Source organism: Ovis aries, chromosome 1 (assembly GCF_016772045.2).
Source record: "Ovis aries strain OAR_USU_Benz2616 breed Rambouillet chromosome 1, ARS-UI_Ramb_v3.0, whole genome shotgun sequence".
NCBI lineage: Eukaryota > Metazoa > Chordata > Mammalia > Artiodactyla > Bovidae > Ovis > Ovis aries.
This window is the reverse complement of record NC_056054.1, coordinates 232,680,335-232,695,310: the sequence shown is the minus strand read 5'-3', so window position 1 is coordinate 232,695,310 and position 14,976 is coordinate 232,680,335. Positions and strand designations below refer to the sequence as shown.

At 42.3% G+C, this 14,976-nt stretch overlaps 1 protein-coding gene across 5 annotated transcripts in view; it reads right to left on the bottom strand.

Moving 5' to 3' along the window:
- Window positions 1–14,976, bottom strand: part of PLCH1 (phospholipase C eta 1) — a 254,393-nt gene that overhangs the window by 216,597 nt on the left and 22,820 nt on the right. For all 5 annotated transcript variants that reach the window (XM_060394436.1, XM_060394445.1, XM_060394448.1 and 2 more), the window contains exon 2: window positions 3,221–3,339. In XM_060394436.1, the coding sequence (XP_060250419.1) occupies window positions 3,221–3,299 (79 nt within the window). In that variant the 5' untranslated portion in view covers window positions 3,300–3,339. The remainder of the gene's footprint in view (window positions 1–3,220; window positions 3,340–14,976) is intronic.

Here is a 14,976-nt window from a genome sequence, read left to right as displayed (position 1 = left end):
ATGAGATGGTTGGATGGCATCACTAACTGGATGGATATGAATCTGAGTGAGCTCCGGCAGTTGGTGATGAACAGGGAAGCCTTGGCATGCCGCAGTCCATGGAGTTACAAAGAGTTGGACACGACTGAGCTACTGAACTGAAACTGAGTGGCTTTAGTCGTATCCCACTCTTCGCGACCCCATGAACCATAGCCTGCCAGGCTTCTCCATCCATGGGATTTTCCTAGCAAGAATACTGGAGTGGGTTGCCATGCCCTCCTCCAGGAGGTCTTCCCAACCCAGATCTCCATCATTCAAGGTGGAGTTTTTATCACTGAGCCACCAGGGCAGCCCACCTAGTCCTCATTTTAAAGTGGTTCTTTTCTCCTGGGAATACTACTTAAGTATGCATATTCCAAAAGTCTATTATCTTGCAGAGGAAATGGTTCTTTTCTGTTTATAATGAATGGGGTTTTGTTTCTTTTTGTTTGCCTTGGTTTTGTAAGGAGAGTTACCAGCAGACCTGGAGAAGCTCCTCTAAAAGAAATCTGACCTTTCTAACTCAACACGTCCTGTCCCCTGTCTTTTCTCAGAAATGTTCAGACATTGTCTATAAAAATGATATCACTAGTGCTCCCTTGGCTTAAAATATACTAAGAATCCTCACAATTCTCCATTAAGTTAAATAAACTTCTGTCTTCACAGGCATTACTTTTCTGCAGAAGTAAATGTTCAGCAAGAGCAGAAGCATCATACTTTCCTGAATTACACAGACTTTGGCACAGAGATCCAAAATGATACTTTATACTATCAGAAATACTTAAGGCTACTCCTTTACTATAAATGAAGCAAACATAACTCTAATTGGTTTTAATCCTTTTAATCTTGAGAAGATTTGCTATCTCTAAATCCTCTCAAAAGAGTAATTCGTCAGTGTAAGAAGGAACCAACTCATATTTTAAGTATTCTGCTGCCCCCTTGTGTATCTCACGTTTAGAGAACAAGACAGCTCACGGAACACATACAAGCGTAATCCTCAGAAATACTTCAGTGGAATCTTGGAGCCTAGAACTGGAAAGAACCTAAAAATTTATGGAGAACGGCACACTCATTTCACAGGGGAGAAAACTGAGATCTGAAAGATTATATAACTTGGTCAAGATCAGATACGGTTAGTTAATAGCGGAGCAAACACTGCTGAATAGAACTTCAACCTCTCAGAGTGTTAATTGCTCTATTAAAATGGAGATGGAGCCTGGAAGAAAACAGTGGGGTTCTGGAGTTAAGCAGATATGAATTTGATTTTAGATCACCACTTTGCAACGGTCCACAAACCTCTTTCCCCATCCATAAAGTGGGATGAATAATAACTATGGCAAAGGTGTTAAAAGGATTCAGTAGGACTGTGTTTCTCAAGCCATCAGCATAACTACCAGCAATACGGTAATTCACTCAGTGGTAACACAACTATAAAAATACATAGAAAATTATTTTAAGTTGTTATAGCCTTTAGATGTCTAGACAAACGTATTCTAAAATAACAAATGAATAAAACCTGAACTTTTTCAAAACTGGCACAAAACTTGGAAAAAGAACACAATTTTTCTAACTCCTGTGTTTCCTTGATTATCATATTTTTTTTATTACAAGTAAATTTGTAACAGAAAACACCAACCACACTTTGTAACAGCAAACAAATTTGTAAATTTTTAACAGCAAACACTGTGTGAGAGATGAAGCTAGGAACAGGGTCCTTAGATGAGGCTCACAGGAAAACAAAACAGAACTCGGTGCCAAAGAGTTAAGTTACAATATTTTCATCTCCTTTGCTAAGAGGTCTTCACTGATACCATGCTGAGAGAGAGTCAGCCTTGGGTAGAGGCTAAAATATTAGCTATGACTTTGCTAATAACTGGTTATGCCAACTTGGGCTGGTCTTTTCCTCTCTTCCTCCCTTTCTTGACCTGTAAATGATGGCATCCAAGGCAATGGCACCCCACTCCAGTACTCTTGCCTGGCAAATCCCCTGGGTGGAGGAGCCTGTAGGCTGCAGTCCTTGGAGTCGCTAAGAGTCGGACACGACTGAGCGACTTCACTTTCACTTTTCACTTTGATGCATTGGAGAAGGAAATGGCAACCCACTCCAGTGTTCTTGCCTGGAGGATCCCAGGGACGGGGGAGCCTGGTGGGCTGCCGTCTATGGGGTCTCACAGAGTCAGACATGACTGAAGTGACTTAGCAGCTAACGAGCAAAGTTCCATAGCAAGGTGGTATAATGAACGTGAAAAAAACATGGCAAAGCATGCTTTGACAAAGTAGAGTTAAGTTTATCTTGAAGTTAATCTAAAGCAATAAAAAACATTATGTCTGCACTAACTTGAGGAAGAAAAACCAAACTGACAAAGTAGAAGGCAGGTTAGGTTAAGGATTCTGTTCAGCAGCACTCTACTCATGAAATCTGTCTTCTCGCTACAGTTCCACTAGCTCTTGATGGAGATCACTCCCAAAATCCCGCCAACACACGCGTCTCTTGAGTCAATTTCACCCAAAGGAATCCTGATATCAGGATTGACAGAGCTTACCCCTAACTGTCTATCGTAAGACAAATACAGCAGCAGGGTAATGGCAATTCTTCTTAGTTTGTCATGAAAATGACTAATGTTGACCATTCTGATTTATAGCTGCACTTGTCCACCCTGTTACATGAAAATGACTAATGTTGACCATTCTGATTTACAGCCGTACTCGTCCACCCTGTTACATGAAAATGACTAATGCTGACCATTCTGATTTACAGCTGCGCTCGTCCACCCTGTTACGGTTACATGCCATGACCTGTTCTGTTTTGTACGGTACCTGATGGAACGCACACACCAGGCTGATTGATGATCCACCAGTATTAACTGAATACTACCTGTGGGTCTAGCCCCTCAAATTACAAACATCAGAGAGGAAGGATTATGACCGGAGTTGATAGCATGGAAGAGGAGGAAAGGCCCTGACATAAACTAACTTTCAACGTAGAAAGTGATGATGCGGTTATGGTTGTTGAGGTGAGGCATGCCGATTCCAACTGTGGGCAAGGAGTCCTGCGGGGCTTCTTGGGTAATTTTTCATCAGCAAGTTAACTCAAGCTCTTGGTTCAACCCAATAATTATACCACATTTGCATCCGGAGTGCTGGAATAAAAGTGCTGTGAGAAACAAAAGATCCAACTACAGGAGCAGAAAAGGCAACTCACCATGAAACGGACTGTTGTCCACCAGAAAATGCCTGCGGTACTGCACACAGTTGCTTTTCTCCAAGTTCCAGTAGCTCATTGTCAGAAGATTGCTGGCACAGCATCCAAACTAAATTGCCCTGTCAAGGGAAACAGAAGGAGACAAAAAATGAAGAAAGCGGCAGCCACATGCCCACACTGGCCGCCTGATGCTTTCAATCCCCAGGGCTTTGGGGACAGTACACAGGGCTCCCGCCTCCTCCACACGGGGAGCTGGTACCCCCCAGCGCCCCAAGAAATTCCCCCAAAGTTTTCCCACCCAGCAGAAGGTCCTTTAACACACCATCGCTGGAGCTTTTTCTAATAGCGCCTTACAGGGCTCAAAGTTACCGCTGTCCTGGGGGAAAACCAATCCACCACCAGGGAACAAGTTTCAAGACTGGTTTCTGTGCTCCAGGCCTCGCCCACTTAGCCAGGACTCAAACCAGCCCGTGCTGGTCGCTTTTCAGGAAAGGTCAACTGCAGGAGGGAAGGTGATAACAGCAGGGTGACTGTCATTCCCAGTCCCCGACTTTTTAAGTCACCACCACTCTGGAGGACTACATTTATGATCCGTCCATGGAGATCTTAGAAATTGGAATGTGTCCATGTAGCCAGGGGTTAGGCAAACAGTAGCAAAGCTCGTCTCCCTCTTCTGGACTCACTATGGGTGCCACTTAAGACCACTAGGGCCTGCCTCTGACCAGACTGAGCTTACTTGTATAACCAGAGCCGAGTACACAAGCAGTGCATCTGGCTTCTCCAGAAGGTTTGCCCCTCCACAGACAGAGAAACACAGTGCTAACCAGAGCAAGGACTTGAAAGGCAGAGCTGATGAATTAAACGCCTCCAAAAGCTGTGTGCATAACAAGGTTCCCTTTGTTCCCAGCATTTGGTGAAAGCAACTTTTCAGAATTCCAACTCCTTTTCTGATCACAAAATAAAGCCAGGGAAAACCAAGCAAGGCTGGCATGAAGGAAAACCCACAGGTGGGTCACAATTTGTCATCTGTCCTATTAAAGCAATCTAGACTTTTGTAAAGGCAGTCAGTAAGTGCTGATGAAAATAAATGACCAGAGCTGTGCCTATTCATTAATGGAACCACAACTAGTAGAGGTTCCTAAAGCTCTTGCCAGAGCTTCTCCTTGGCTCCCTGATGTTCATTCTTCCTCCCTCCCCTAACCACAATCTCACTTACCTTTTCTCTGGCTCCAGGAAGAAGTGCCCACTCTGGCTTCCAGAGTCAGAGCAAATGATTTTCTTCTCCCAACTCCCCACTTCCTCTAACCTCACCCCCACCTGACTTCTGTAAAGACTAAGCGGGTCAAGAATCTGCCTGTAATGCAGGAGACGTGGGAGACAAGAGTTTGATTCCTGGGTTGGGAAGATCCCCTGGAGGAGAAAAATGGCAAACCACTCCAGTATTCTTGCCTGAAAAATCCCATGGACAGAGGAGCCTGGCCGGCTACAGTCCAAAGGGTCACAAAGAGCCGGGCACAACTAAGGGACTAAGCACATAGACACTTGGCTAAACCTGGCTGCTTCTCCCACTCCCTCAGGCTGAAGATGAGTCCCATCCCACCAAGATAAAATCACCCATGCAACCAACTGTAAAATAGGACAGAAAACAAACGATCATAGAGACAACCCTCCGTGCCCTCTCCCCACCCAATACGCCCTACTACAAAGATTTTTTTTAAGTATTCTAGCTATATAGTTAGCTATACTCACCAATTTTTTTTAAACTCAGTACTGAAATACATCAAAAATATTTTCATCCAAAAATCCCCACTTGCCTCATTTCATGTCCCTTTCCTGGAATGATAACTCTGGCTTGGTGTGCGTCTTTCCAGTCTTTTTATGCGTTTACTTATTTATACATATATTCATTTCGGGGCTTCCCTGGTGGCTCAAATGGTAAAGAATCCACCTGCTATGAGGGTGACCTGGGTTTGACCTGGAAGCTCCACTGGAGGAGGGCATGGCAACCCACTCCAGTATTCTTACCTAGAGAATCCCCATGGACAGAGAAGCCTGGCATAATACAGTTCATGGGATCACAAAGTTTTGGACATGACTGAGCAACTAAGCACAGCATATTCATTTCTATATATATCCATGCATTCAGTTTTGTATATATGTATATACTATGTTTTTAATAAGAATACCTTTTTTTTTACAAACTAGAAATACTTTTCAGTAATACCAGTAGTAACTATTTCCTACAAGTATATTCATGATTTATATTAGAAATATTTTAGGTTATCCAGAATTAAGGAGAGCTCTGTCTGTATTCATGCTAATTTTTCCTTACTAACTTGATCTTATGATTTGGGTTTTTATTCTTTATTTTTGTTTTATTCTTTTATTCTTTTTTATTTTTTATTTCAGTCTTCATTTTGCCCTCTCTGTTCATTTTTAATCCAAGAAAGATTAGTGGGATGGGAAGATGAAAAAAAAATAAGGCACATTTGTACATAGTTAAAACATACACACACTTACCTGACCTCATTTGGCCCTTCCTTTTAATCAGATGCAGGCAGAGATGAGGACCTTGCAGTGAGTGACTCACTTCTGCTGCTAGGGTGGTTGCGTAGCAGTGGGACTTAAAGTTGTATGTTTGGATGACATGCTCTGCTGGGTAGGTGTTTTTAAGAGGGGACTCAGTTTAAATGATTAAACAAGAACACAAAGATAAGTAATTGAACACTACGGTCACCAGGCTGTGTGTCCCCTATTTTGGTTAATTACTGGCATGTCTTACCTCCCCTGGCATCTGTTTGCTGCTGCAGAGCAGATAGTAAGCTGCCTCTGAGTTGTACACACACTACAGGCCCTCGGTAAACATGAGTGACGCCTTCGTCATACACCCCACTTCCTGAATTCCCTCCAGTCTGAGACTGAAGGAAGTGCCCGCTCTGGCTTTCAGAGTCAGAGCAAATGATTTCAAAATTGAGAGGTAATGGAGGCAGAGGTAATGAATGGAGTCAGTAGGGCAGAGGCAGGGGGAACAACCGCTATGCAACAATGCCAACCTTAGCCACAACCAGAATTAGCTGAGCCAGAGGCCGGGTGCTCACTGAGGAAGAAGTAATTGAAAGGGACCTTAGAAACCAGCTCAGCCAAATCTCATGCAGTGTAGCCAGAAGGAAAGTAGGTGTAGCTCAGAAAGTAGGTGTAACTTGCAAGACCACATTGCTAGCTCCTCAAGAAAGCTAGCAGGAACTCCAGGCTCAGCAGTCCCAAAGCAGGAGTCTTTTGAGGGTTTTGTGATCCCATTTGTGTGAACATAATGGGTGAAAATTGCCACTAAAATACACTTTCATTGATTTAATATTTGCTATTTAATATATGTTACATTTGGAACTCTATAGAACATTTAAATCGCCAATCCTTATTAAAAAATTAATAATTGGCAGTGACTAAGGAATATCACCTAAAGAAACAACTCATTAAAACTAGTTTCAAATTCTGCCTTTGAAAAACGGTTTATCTAAATTTTTTATAGTGGATGGGAAAGTCACAGAAAATGTCTATATGTGTGTATTTATCTTTAACAATTTATTTTTATCCATTTTTAGTGCTTGAAGCAAGTAGAAAAATCAAAAAAGAACTTATATAGTGGTATCACTTATCAGCCAAAGACAACTGCCATGGACACGGTGGTCTTTTTAAAAAACAAAAACTATATTCTATTTTTTGAAGGCTTTTTTTCACTTGATAACTTACTAATATATTGTGACATTCTAGCCATATGAATAAACATATTTCTACAGAACTACATATGTGATTTGAATAAGAAATTATAATCAACTCTACTCAGAATCTCTCAACTCCAAAAACTCTAAAGAAGCAACAAGAAATAAAAGAAGCCAAGTATGGATGCAGACAGGAATCATGTTCAGTACAATTGCTCAGTCATGTCTGACTCTTCCCAAACCCATGAACCGCAGGCACGCCAGCCCTCCCTGTCCATCACCAACTCCCGGAGTTCACCCAAACTAATTTCCATTGAGTCAGTGATGCCATTCAATCACCTCATCCTCTGTCATCCCCTTCTCCTCCTGCCACCAATACCTCCCAGCATCAGAGTCTTTCAAATGAGTCAGCTCTTCGCATCAGGTGGCCAAAGTATTGGAGTTTCAGCTTCGACATCAGTCCTTCCAATAAACACCCAGGACTGATCTCCTTTAGGACGGACTGGTTGGATCTCCTTGCTCTCCAAGGGACTCTTAAGAGTCTTCTCCAACACCGCAGATCAAAAGCATCGATTCTTCAGCACTCAGCTTTCTTTATAGTCCAACTCTAACATCCATACATGACCACTGAAAAAACCATAGCCTTGACTAGACGGACATTCGTTGGCAAGGTAATGTCTCTGCTTTTTAATATGCTGTTTAGGTTGGTCATAACTTACCTTCCAAGGAGTAAGCGTCTTTCAATTTCATGGCTGCAGTCACCATCTGCAGTGATTTTGGAGACCAAAAAAATAAAGTCTGACACTGTTTCCCCATCTATTTCCCATGAAGTGATGGGACTGGATGCCATGATCTTCGTTTTCTGAATGTTGAGTTTTAAGCCAGCTTTTTCACTCTCCTCTTTCACATTCATCAAGAGGCCTCTTAGTTCCTCTTCACTTTCTGCCATAAGGGTGGTGTCATCTGCATATCTGAGGTTATTGATATTTCTCCTGGCAATCTTCATTCCAGCTTGTGCTTCTTCCAGCCCAGTGTTTCTCATGATGTACTCTGCATATAAGTTAAATAAGCAGGGTGACAATATATAGCCTTGACATACTCCTTTTCCTATTTGGAACTAATCTGTTCTTCCATGTCCAGTTCTAACTGTTGATTCCTGACCTGCATACAGATTTCTCAAGAGGCAGGTCAGGTGGTCTGGTATTCCCATCTCTTGAAGAATTTTCCACAGTTTATTGGGATCCACACAGTCAAAGGCTTTGGCATAGTCAATAAAACAGAAATAGATGTTTTCCTGGAACTCTCTTGCTTTTTCCATGATCCAGCAGATGTTGGTGATTTGATCTCTGGTTCCTCTGCCTTTTCTAAAACCAGCTTGAACATCAGGAAGTTCACGGTTCACATATTGCTGAAGCCTGTCTTGAAGAATTTTGAGCATTACTTTACTAGCATGTGAGATGAGTGCAGTTGTGTTGTAGTTTGAGCATTCTTTGGCATTGCCTTTCTTTGGGATTGGAATGAAAACTGACCTTTTCCAGTGCTGTGGCCACTGCTGAGTTTTCCAAATTTGCTGGCATATTGAGTGCACCACTTTCACAGCATCATCTTTCAGGATTTGAAATAGCTCAACTGGAATCCCAAACCTCCGCTAGCTTTTTTCGTAGTGATGCTTTCTAAGGCCCACTTGACTTCACATTCCAAGATGTCTGGCTCTAGGTGAGTGATCACACCATCATGATTGTCTTGGTCATGAAAATCTTTTTTGTACAGTTCTTCTGTGTATTCTTGCCACCTCTTAATATCTTCTGCTTCTGTTAGGTCCATACCATTTCTGTCCTTTTTGAGCCCATCTTTGCATGAAATGTTCCCTTAGTATCTCTAATTTTCTTGAAGAGATCTCTAGTATTTCCCATTCTATTGTTTTCCTCTATTTCTTTGCATGGAAGGAAAGTTATGACCCATCTAGACAGCCTATTCAAAAGCAGACATTACTTTACCAACAAAAGTCCGTCTAGTCAAGGCTATGGTTTTTCCAGTAGTCATGTATAGATGTGAGAGTTGGACTGTGAAGAAAGCTAAGCACCGTAGAATGGATGCTTTTGAACTGTGGTGTTGGAAAAGACTCTTGAGAGTCCCTTGGACTGCAAGGAGATTCAACCAGTCTATTCTAAAGGAGATTAGTCCTGGGTTTTCATTGGAAGGACTGATGCTAAAGCTGAAACTCCAGTACTTTGGCCACCTCATGCGAAGAGTTGACTCATTGGAAAAGACTTTGATGCTGGGAGGGATTGGGGGCAGGAGAAGAAGGGGACAACCGAGGATGAGATGGCTGGATGGCATCACCGACTCGATGGACGTGAGTTTGAGTGAACTCCGGGAGTTGGTGATGGACAGAGAGGCCTGGCGTGCTGCAATTCATGGGGTCACAAAGAGTTGGACATGATTGAGTGACTGAACTGAACTGACTTGGCAATAACGAGTTCATGATCTGAGCCACTGTCAGCTCCTGGTCTTGTTTTTCCTGACTGTATACAGCTTCTCCATCTTTGGCTGCAAAGAATATAATCAATCTGATTTCAGTGTTGGCCATCTGGTGATGTTCCTGTGTAGATTCTTCTCTTCTGTTGTTGGAAGAGGGCGTTTGCTATGACCAGTGCATTCTCTTGGCAAAACTCTATTAGCCTTTGCCCTGGTTCATTCTGTACTCCAATGCCAAATTTCCTTGTTACTCCAGGTGTTTCTTGACTTCCTACTTTTGGATTGCAGTCCCCTATAATGAAAAGGACATCTTTTGGGGGTGTTAGTTCCAGAAGGTCTTGGTGGTCTTCATAGAGTTGTTCAACTTCAGCTTCTTCAGCATTACTGGTCAGGGCATAGACTTGGATTACCATGAGACTGAATGATTTTCCTTGGAAAGGAACAGAGATCATTCTGTTGTTTTTGAGATTGCATCCAAGGACCGCATTTTTGATTCGTTTGTTGACTATGATGGCTACTCACTCCATTTCTTTAATGGATTCCTGCCCACAGTAGTAGATATAATGGTCAGCTGAGTTAAATTCACCCATTCCACTCCATTTTAGTTCTGGATTCCTAGAATGTCACTGATTCCTAGAATGTCAACATTCACTCTTGCCATCTCCTGTTTGACCACTTCCAATTTGCCTTGATTCATGGACCTAACATTCCAGGTTCCTATGCAATATTGCTCTTTACAGTATCAGACCTTGCTACTATTAGCAGTCACATCCACAGCTGGGTGTTGTTTTTGCCTTGGCGCCATTGCTTCATTCTTTCTAGAGTTATTTCTCCACTGATCTCCAGTAGCATATTGGGCACCTACCAACCTGGGGAGTTCATCTTTCAGTGTTCTACCTTTTTGCCTCTTCATACTGTTCATGGGGTTCTCAAGGCAAGAATACTGAAGTGGTTTGCCATTCATTCCCTTCTCCAGTGGACCACATTCTGTCAGACCTCTCCACCATGACCTATCCATCTTGGGTGGCCCCACATGACATAGCTTAGTTGCATTGAGTTAGACAAGGCTGTGGTCCACGTGATCAGATTGGCTACTTGTCTGTGATTGTGGTGCAGCGGCTGAGAGGAGCTACCCCACGTCCAAGGTCAGGAGCAGCGGCCATGAAGAGCTACCCCACGGCCAAGGTAAGAGAAACCCAAGTAAGACGGTAGGTGCTGAGAGAGGGCATCAGAGGGCAGACAGACTGAACTCACAATCACAGGATTCATGAGATGGATTAAAAGTATCTAATAAGTTAAAATGTTCCTAAATTCGTTTTCTAAGTGATTAGTAACTTTTATAATCATTCTATTAATACTTTTATTTTTGACATCTTCTGTGTAGGTACATGACCAAAGTTGCCGGTGTCAAACTACAGGCCAAACATAAAATTATGAAAGCAGAACACCACCAAGAAGGTAAGTAAATGTTAGTCATTCAGTCATATCCAACTCTTTTGCAACCTCATGGACTGTAGCCCATCAGGCTCCTCTGTCTGTGATAATTTTCTAGGCAAGAATCCTAGATGGGTAGCCATTCCCTTCTTCAGGGGATCTTCCCAACCCAGGGATCAACCCTGTGTCTCCTGCACTGCAGGCAGACTTCTTTTAATGTTGAAGCCAGCAAGGAAGCCCAAGGAAACATTAGAAATTCAAGGACATTTTTCATTAAGAAAAGTAGAAACTATTGTGATTATGAAGCATCTGTCAACGCTTTTAAAACTCCACACAAAAAAAAAAAAAAAGAGGGAGAGAGAGAAAGTTTTCATACCAACACCCATTCATTTTAAAGAAAGGCCCTAAGAAAAAGCTCACAGTGACAGCCATCCACTGGTTGTCCCTCTGCTTCCTCTGATGTCCTCTAAGAAATGCCTTCTCCCAAGTTCTGTCCCTGAGATGCAGCTGGTATCAGCTCCATCTCAAGTCAGGTGGGGGCCTGGCTAAGCCTGGCAACTCAGAACACCATCTCCCTCAGGCCATAACGCAGGAGGTGCACATCACCCAACCTGGACCACTGAGACTCAGTCACGGAAGTCTGTTTGAACTGTTGAAGAGAAACTTTCTTGTCTGTTGGACTCAAAGTTGTGCGGTTATGAAGTTGTGAAGCCTGGAAACCTAGAACTCCTTGCCACTACAAGGGTAAAAAAAAAAAAAAAAATCTATGAGACGGGATCCAACCAAGAGGAATGAAGAGAAACTTGGTGCTACTGATATCATTTAAGGCACACCTGAAGTCAGATCTCTTCCTGTACTTTTTAGGTAAATGAGCCAGTACATTCTTTTCTATGTTATGTTTACTTTTATTTAAGCCACATTGGTTTTCTGTCACTTGCATCCAAAGAGTTCTGACTGATGAAATATGTCAGCAAAGCAAAGTATCAAAAGACACCTGGCTGGCAGTCATGAGCTCACTATTCTGGTTTCACCTCTAACAATTGAATCACAGGCAGGGGGCGGGGGAGGGGGGGCGGTGGCGACCTTGGCAAGTTTTTTTAACTGGTCCTCTAAGGTTCAAAAATATGACTCCGTATTTACTTGGGCTTTCCCTAAGGATATGCTGTATTCAAGTTATTTCTTCCGGTAGTAAAGGATTCCGTCAATCCCCTTGAAGTGTATTTAAGCAGAGCACACCCTGAAATCTTTTCTTTAGAATTTCCTTACCTATTTTTACATGTGAGGCAAATCTATACTACGGCTTTAACATGAGTTTTATGGAACTCAACAAACATGTTCAAGCCACTAAATGGCTTAATAAAAAGCAAACCATTCAAGTTCATATATGGTAAACAGTTCTAACACTGTGCCAAAGGAAAAGAAGGAACAGGAGAATGTTAAAAGAGAACTTTGGGGAAACGGAATATATTTATGTTTCTGTGCATACTTATATTTTAAGTACAGGGATTTGGTTACTATATACTGACTATCTCCACCTCTTCATCTTCTGTGACTGCTACATCACAGCCCATTCTCCTCTGGCACCCCTCTTCCATAAAAACCAACATGTCTACTCCCATTCCTTTATATTCTTTCTTTCTTAAAAATATATTTGTAAATCATTTTATGGTTTATACAATATTTCCACTTGTATCTTATCTTTTTAAAAAATGATCTTTATGGCAGCCCTGTAAGTCATGTATTATTAAGCATGAGTTCAAAGAGCTTAATAGGAAACAATAGGTTGCAAATTCATGCCTTCAGACTCCCAAAGCCACTGACCTAATCGCAAGTTTACACTGTATCCAGCTGTGTTTCCTCCCCGATCTCTGCTTCCCTATGAAAAAGCCTAGAGTTGTGTTACTCATGATTAATCAGATTAATTCTTCCCACCTCCACCATTCAATCCAACTCTACTATGGGCCAGCCAGTGAAGGAGAAGAGCCAGGAGAAAGGGAGGAGATGAGTAAATGAAACATTACTTACTAAAAAAATACCTACCTTGTCCCTCCATCCAGGAGCCTTTTGAGTATACAGATTGGAGGGGATCAGTGCAAAGTATCAGTCCTTTGAGAATCAAATAGTGGGAGGTTTCACTGCAATGAAATCTGAGTGAGCTACTTGGACCAAGTTCAGAAACACCAAGGCCAAATTTTTGAGCCAGAAAGCATTGTGAAAACTGTCTGAGGGGCTCATGTGTTTTCCAAATTGCTAACAACAGGGAAGAAGGCTACAGCCAGAAATTAAAATGTGTAAACACACCCTGTTGTTGGAAAAGGAGGAACTAGTTCATGAGATGTAGTAAGGCATGAGAAACAATGGGAAAATGTCTGACTGGCTGTCAGGAGGCCAGGGTTCCAACCCAGTTGATCCTGACTAAACAGTGTCAGGTAAATCTCTTCCCTCCCCTGGGCTCAGACTGCCTCATCTATGGAACAAAACAGGGGTGGTGATGAGTGAGATGCTCTCTCCGAGCTTCCAAACTTAATATTCTACTTAGTAAGGGCTGTCGGCAACTCCCAACCCCCACTAACATCCCCAGCCATACAGCTTTAACTATAAATTAAAATAGCCCTGAGAAACCACAGAGTTAATTCCCATTAGTATAGCCTTTAACTCATATGGAGGAATGATTTCCTTCTCCTTAAGCCTTGCTGAGGGACAAAAGACATAATTAATCGGCTCTGACAGCAATATTCATGAAAGAGAAGCACCGAGAAACAGGAAGGCAGCAGGGGAAAGGTCCCCAAGCTGTGTCCTGCACCTCCGAGCCTCTGACACAACACTTTTGGGAATTTCCACACCAAGGTCTCCCTAAAGGTTGAGAATTCAAACTCAGTCCGGTTAAAAGCTACGATTTCAGAGACAGGTGCTGCTTCTCTCATTTCTCCACTAATTTTGAGGCCAAAAAAGTAAATAAATAAAAAATCAAAAGAATTACATAGTGCAGGGATGGAGTGGGAGGGGCCACAGCTCCTGTCCCCTGGCCAGGCCTAGACTAAGACGTTCTAAAGCAGCTCAGACGCCTGGCTCAGAGGGACGAGGCCAGAGCGGCCCCACTTCACAGAGGGCATCTCACTGTCCTCCCCTCCCCCCTCGTAAGCTCCCTCCCCCGCTTTCCACGGGTTTCCAAGCCCCGCCAAACTGGTTGTCACAGGGCTCTGCAAACAGCCTAATTCCATAGCTAGCCCCCTCCCAGCTATGTACACACAGGGAAAGAAATAAAAGAGTACTTTGTTCATTTTGTAAGGCTCACAGGGGACATCACTAAACCCCAAGTTCCCCATCTGTTTTCTTTTCTTTAAAGCAATCAGGAGCTGCAAATGCCCTGAGCTAAGTTGAGCAGTGAGATACAATCACTCTCCAAAGACATGGCCATGCTTCATTTGAAAGGACTGGTTTCAAGTATATAATATGTATCCAGTGCTTCAAAGAGTTCATACCTTTTGGTTCAGTAATTCAGCTGCTGGAAATATATAAAAAAGAAGTCACTAAAAATACAGACAAAAATATATACATGAGAAAATATTCATTGCATCATTTTTCATGATGCAGAAAAGATAGAACACTAAATAGCCAGCTATTAGGGTAGCGTCAATATAGGATAGATATTAACACTTCTGTTTGCACAAAAGTTTGTAAGGGAGCTTGGAAAATGCTCATGATGCTATGTGAAAAAATTAGATACAGTATGATATAAAGCCATCAAAAGCAATATTGCATAGAACAATGGATTTAACAAGAAACAAAGTACATTTAATATTTTACCATTAAGTGTAATGTTTGCCATATGTTATTTGTAAATATTCATTATGTTAAGAAAACTCCCTCTATTCTGATTTTCTGAACAGCTTTTGCATAATTTGATATGAAACATTTTAAGACATTTTCTATCTATTTAATATCATGTGTCGTGTCCGACTGTTTGCAACCCCATGGACTGTAGCCCAACAGGTTCCTCTGCCCATGGAATTCTCCAGGCAAGAATACTGGAGTGGGTAGCCATTCTCTTCTAAAGGGGAAATTCCCAACACGGGGATCAACCCTGTGTCTCCTGCGTTGCAGGCATATTATTTACCATCTGAGCCA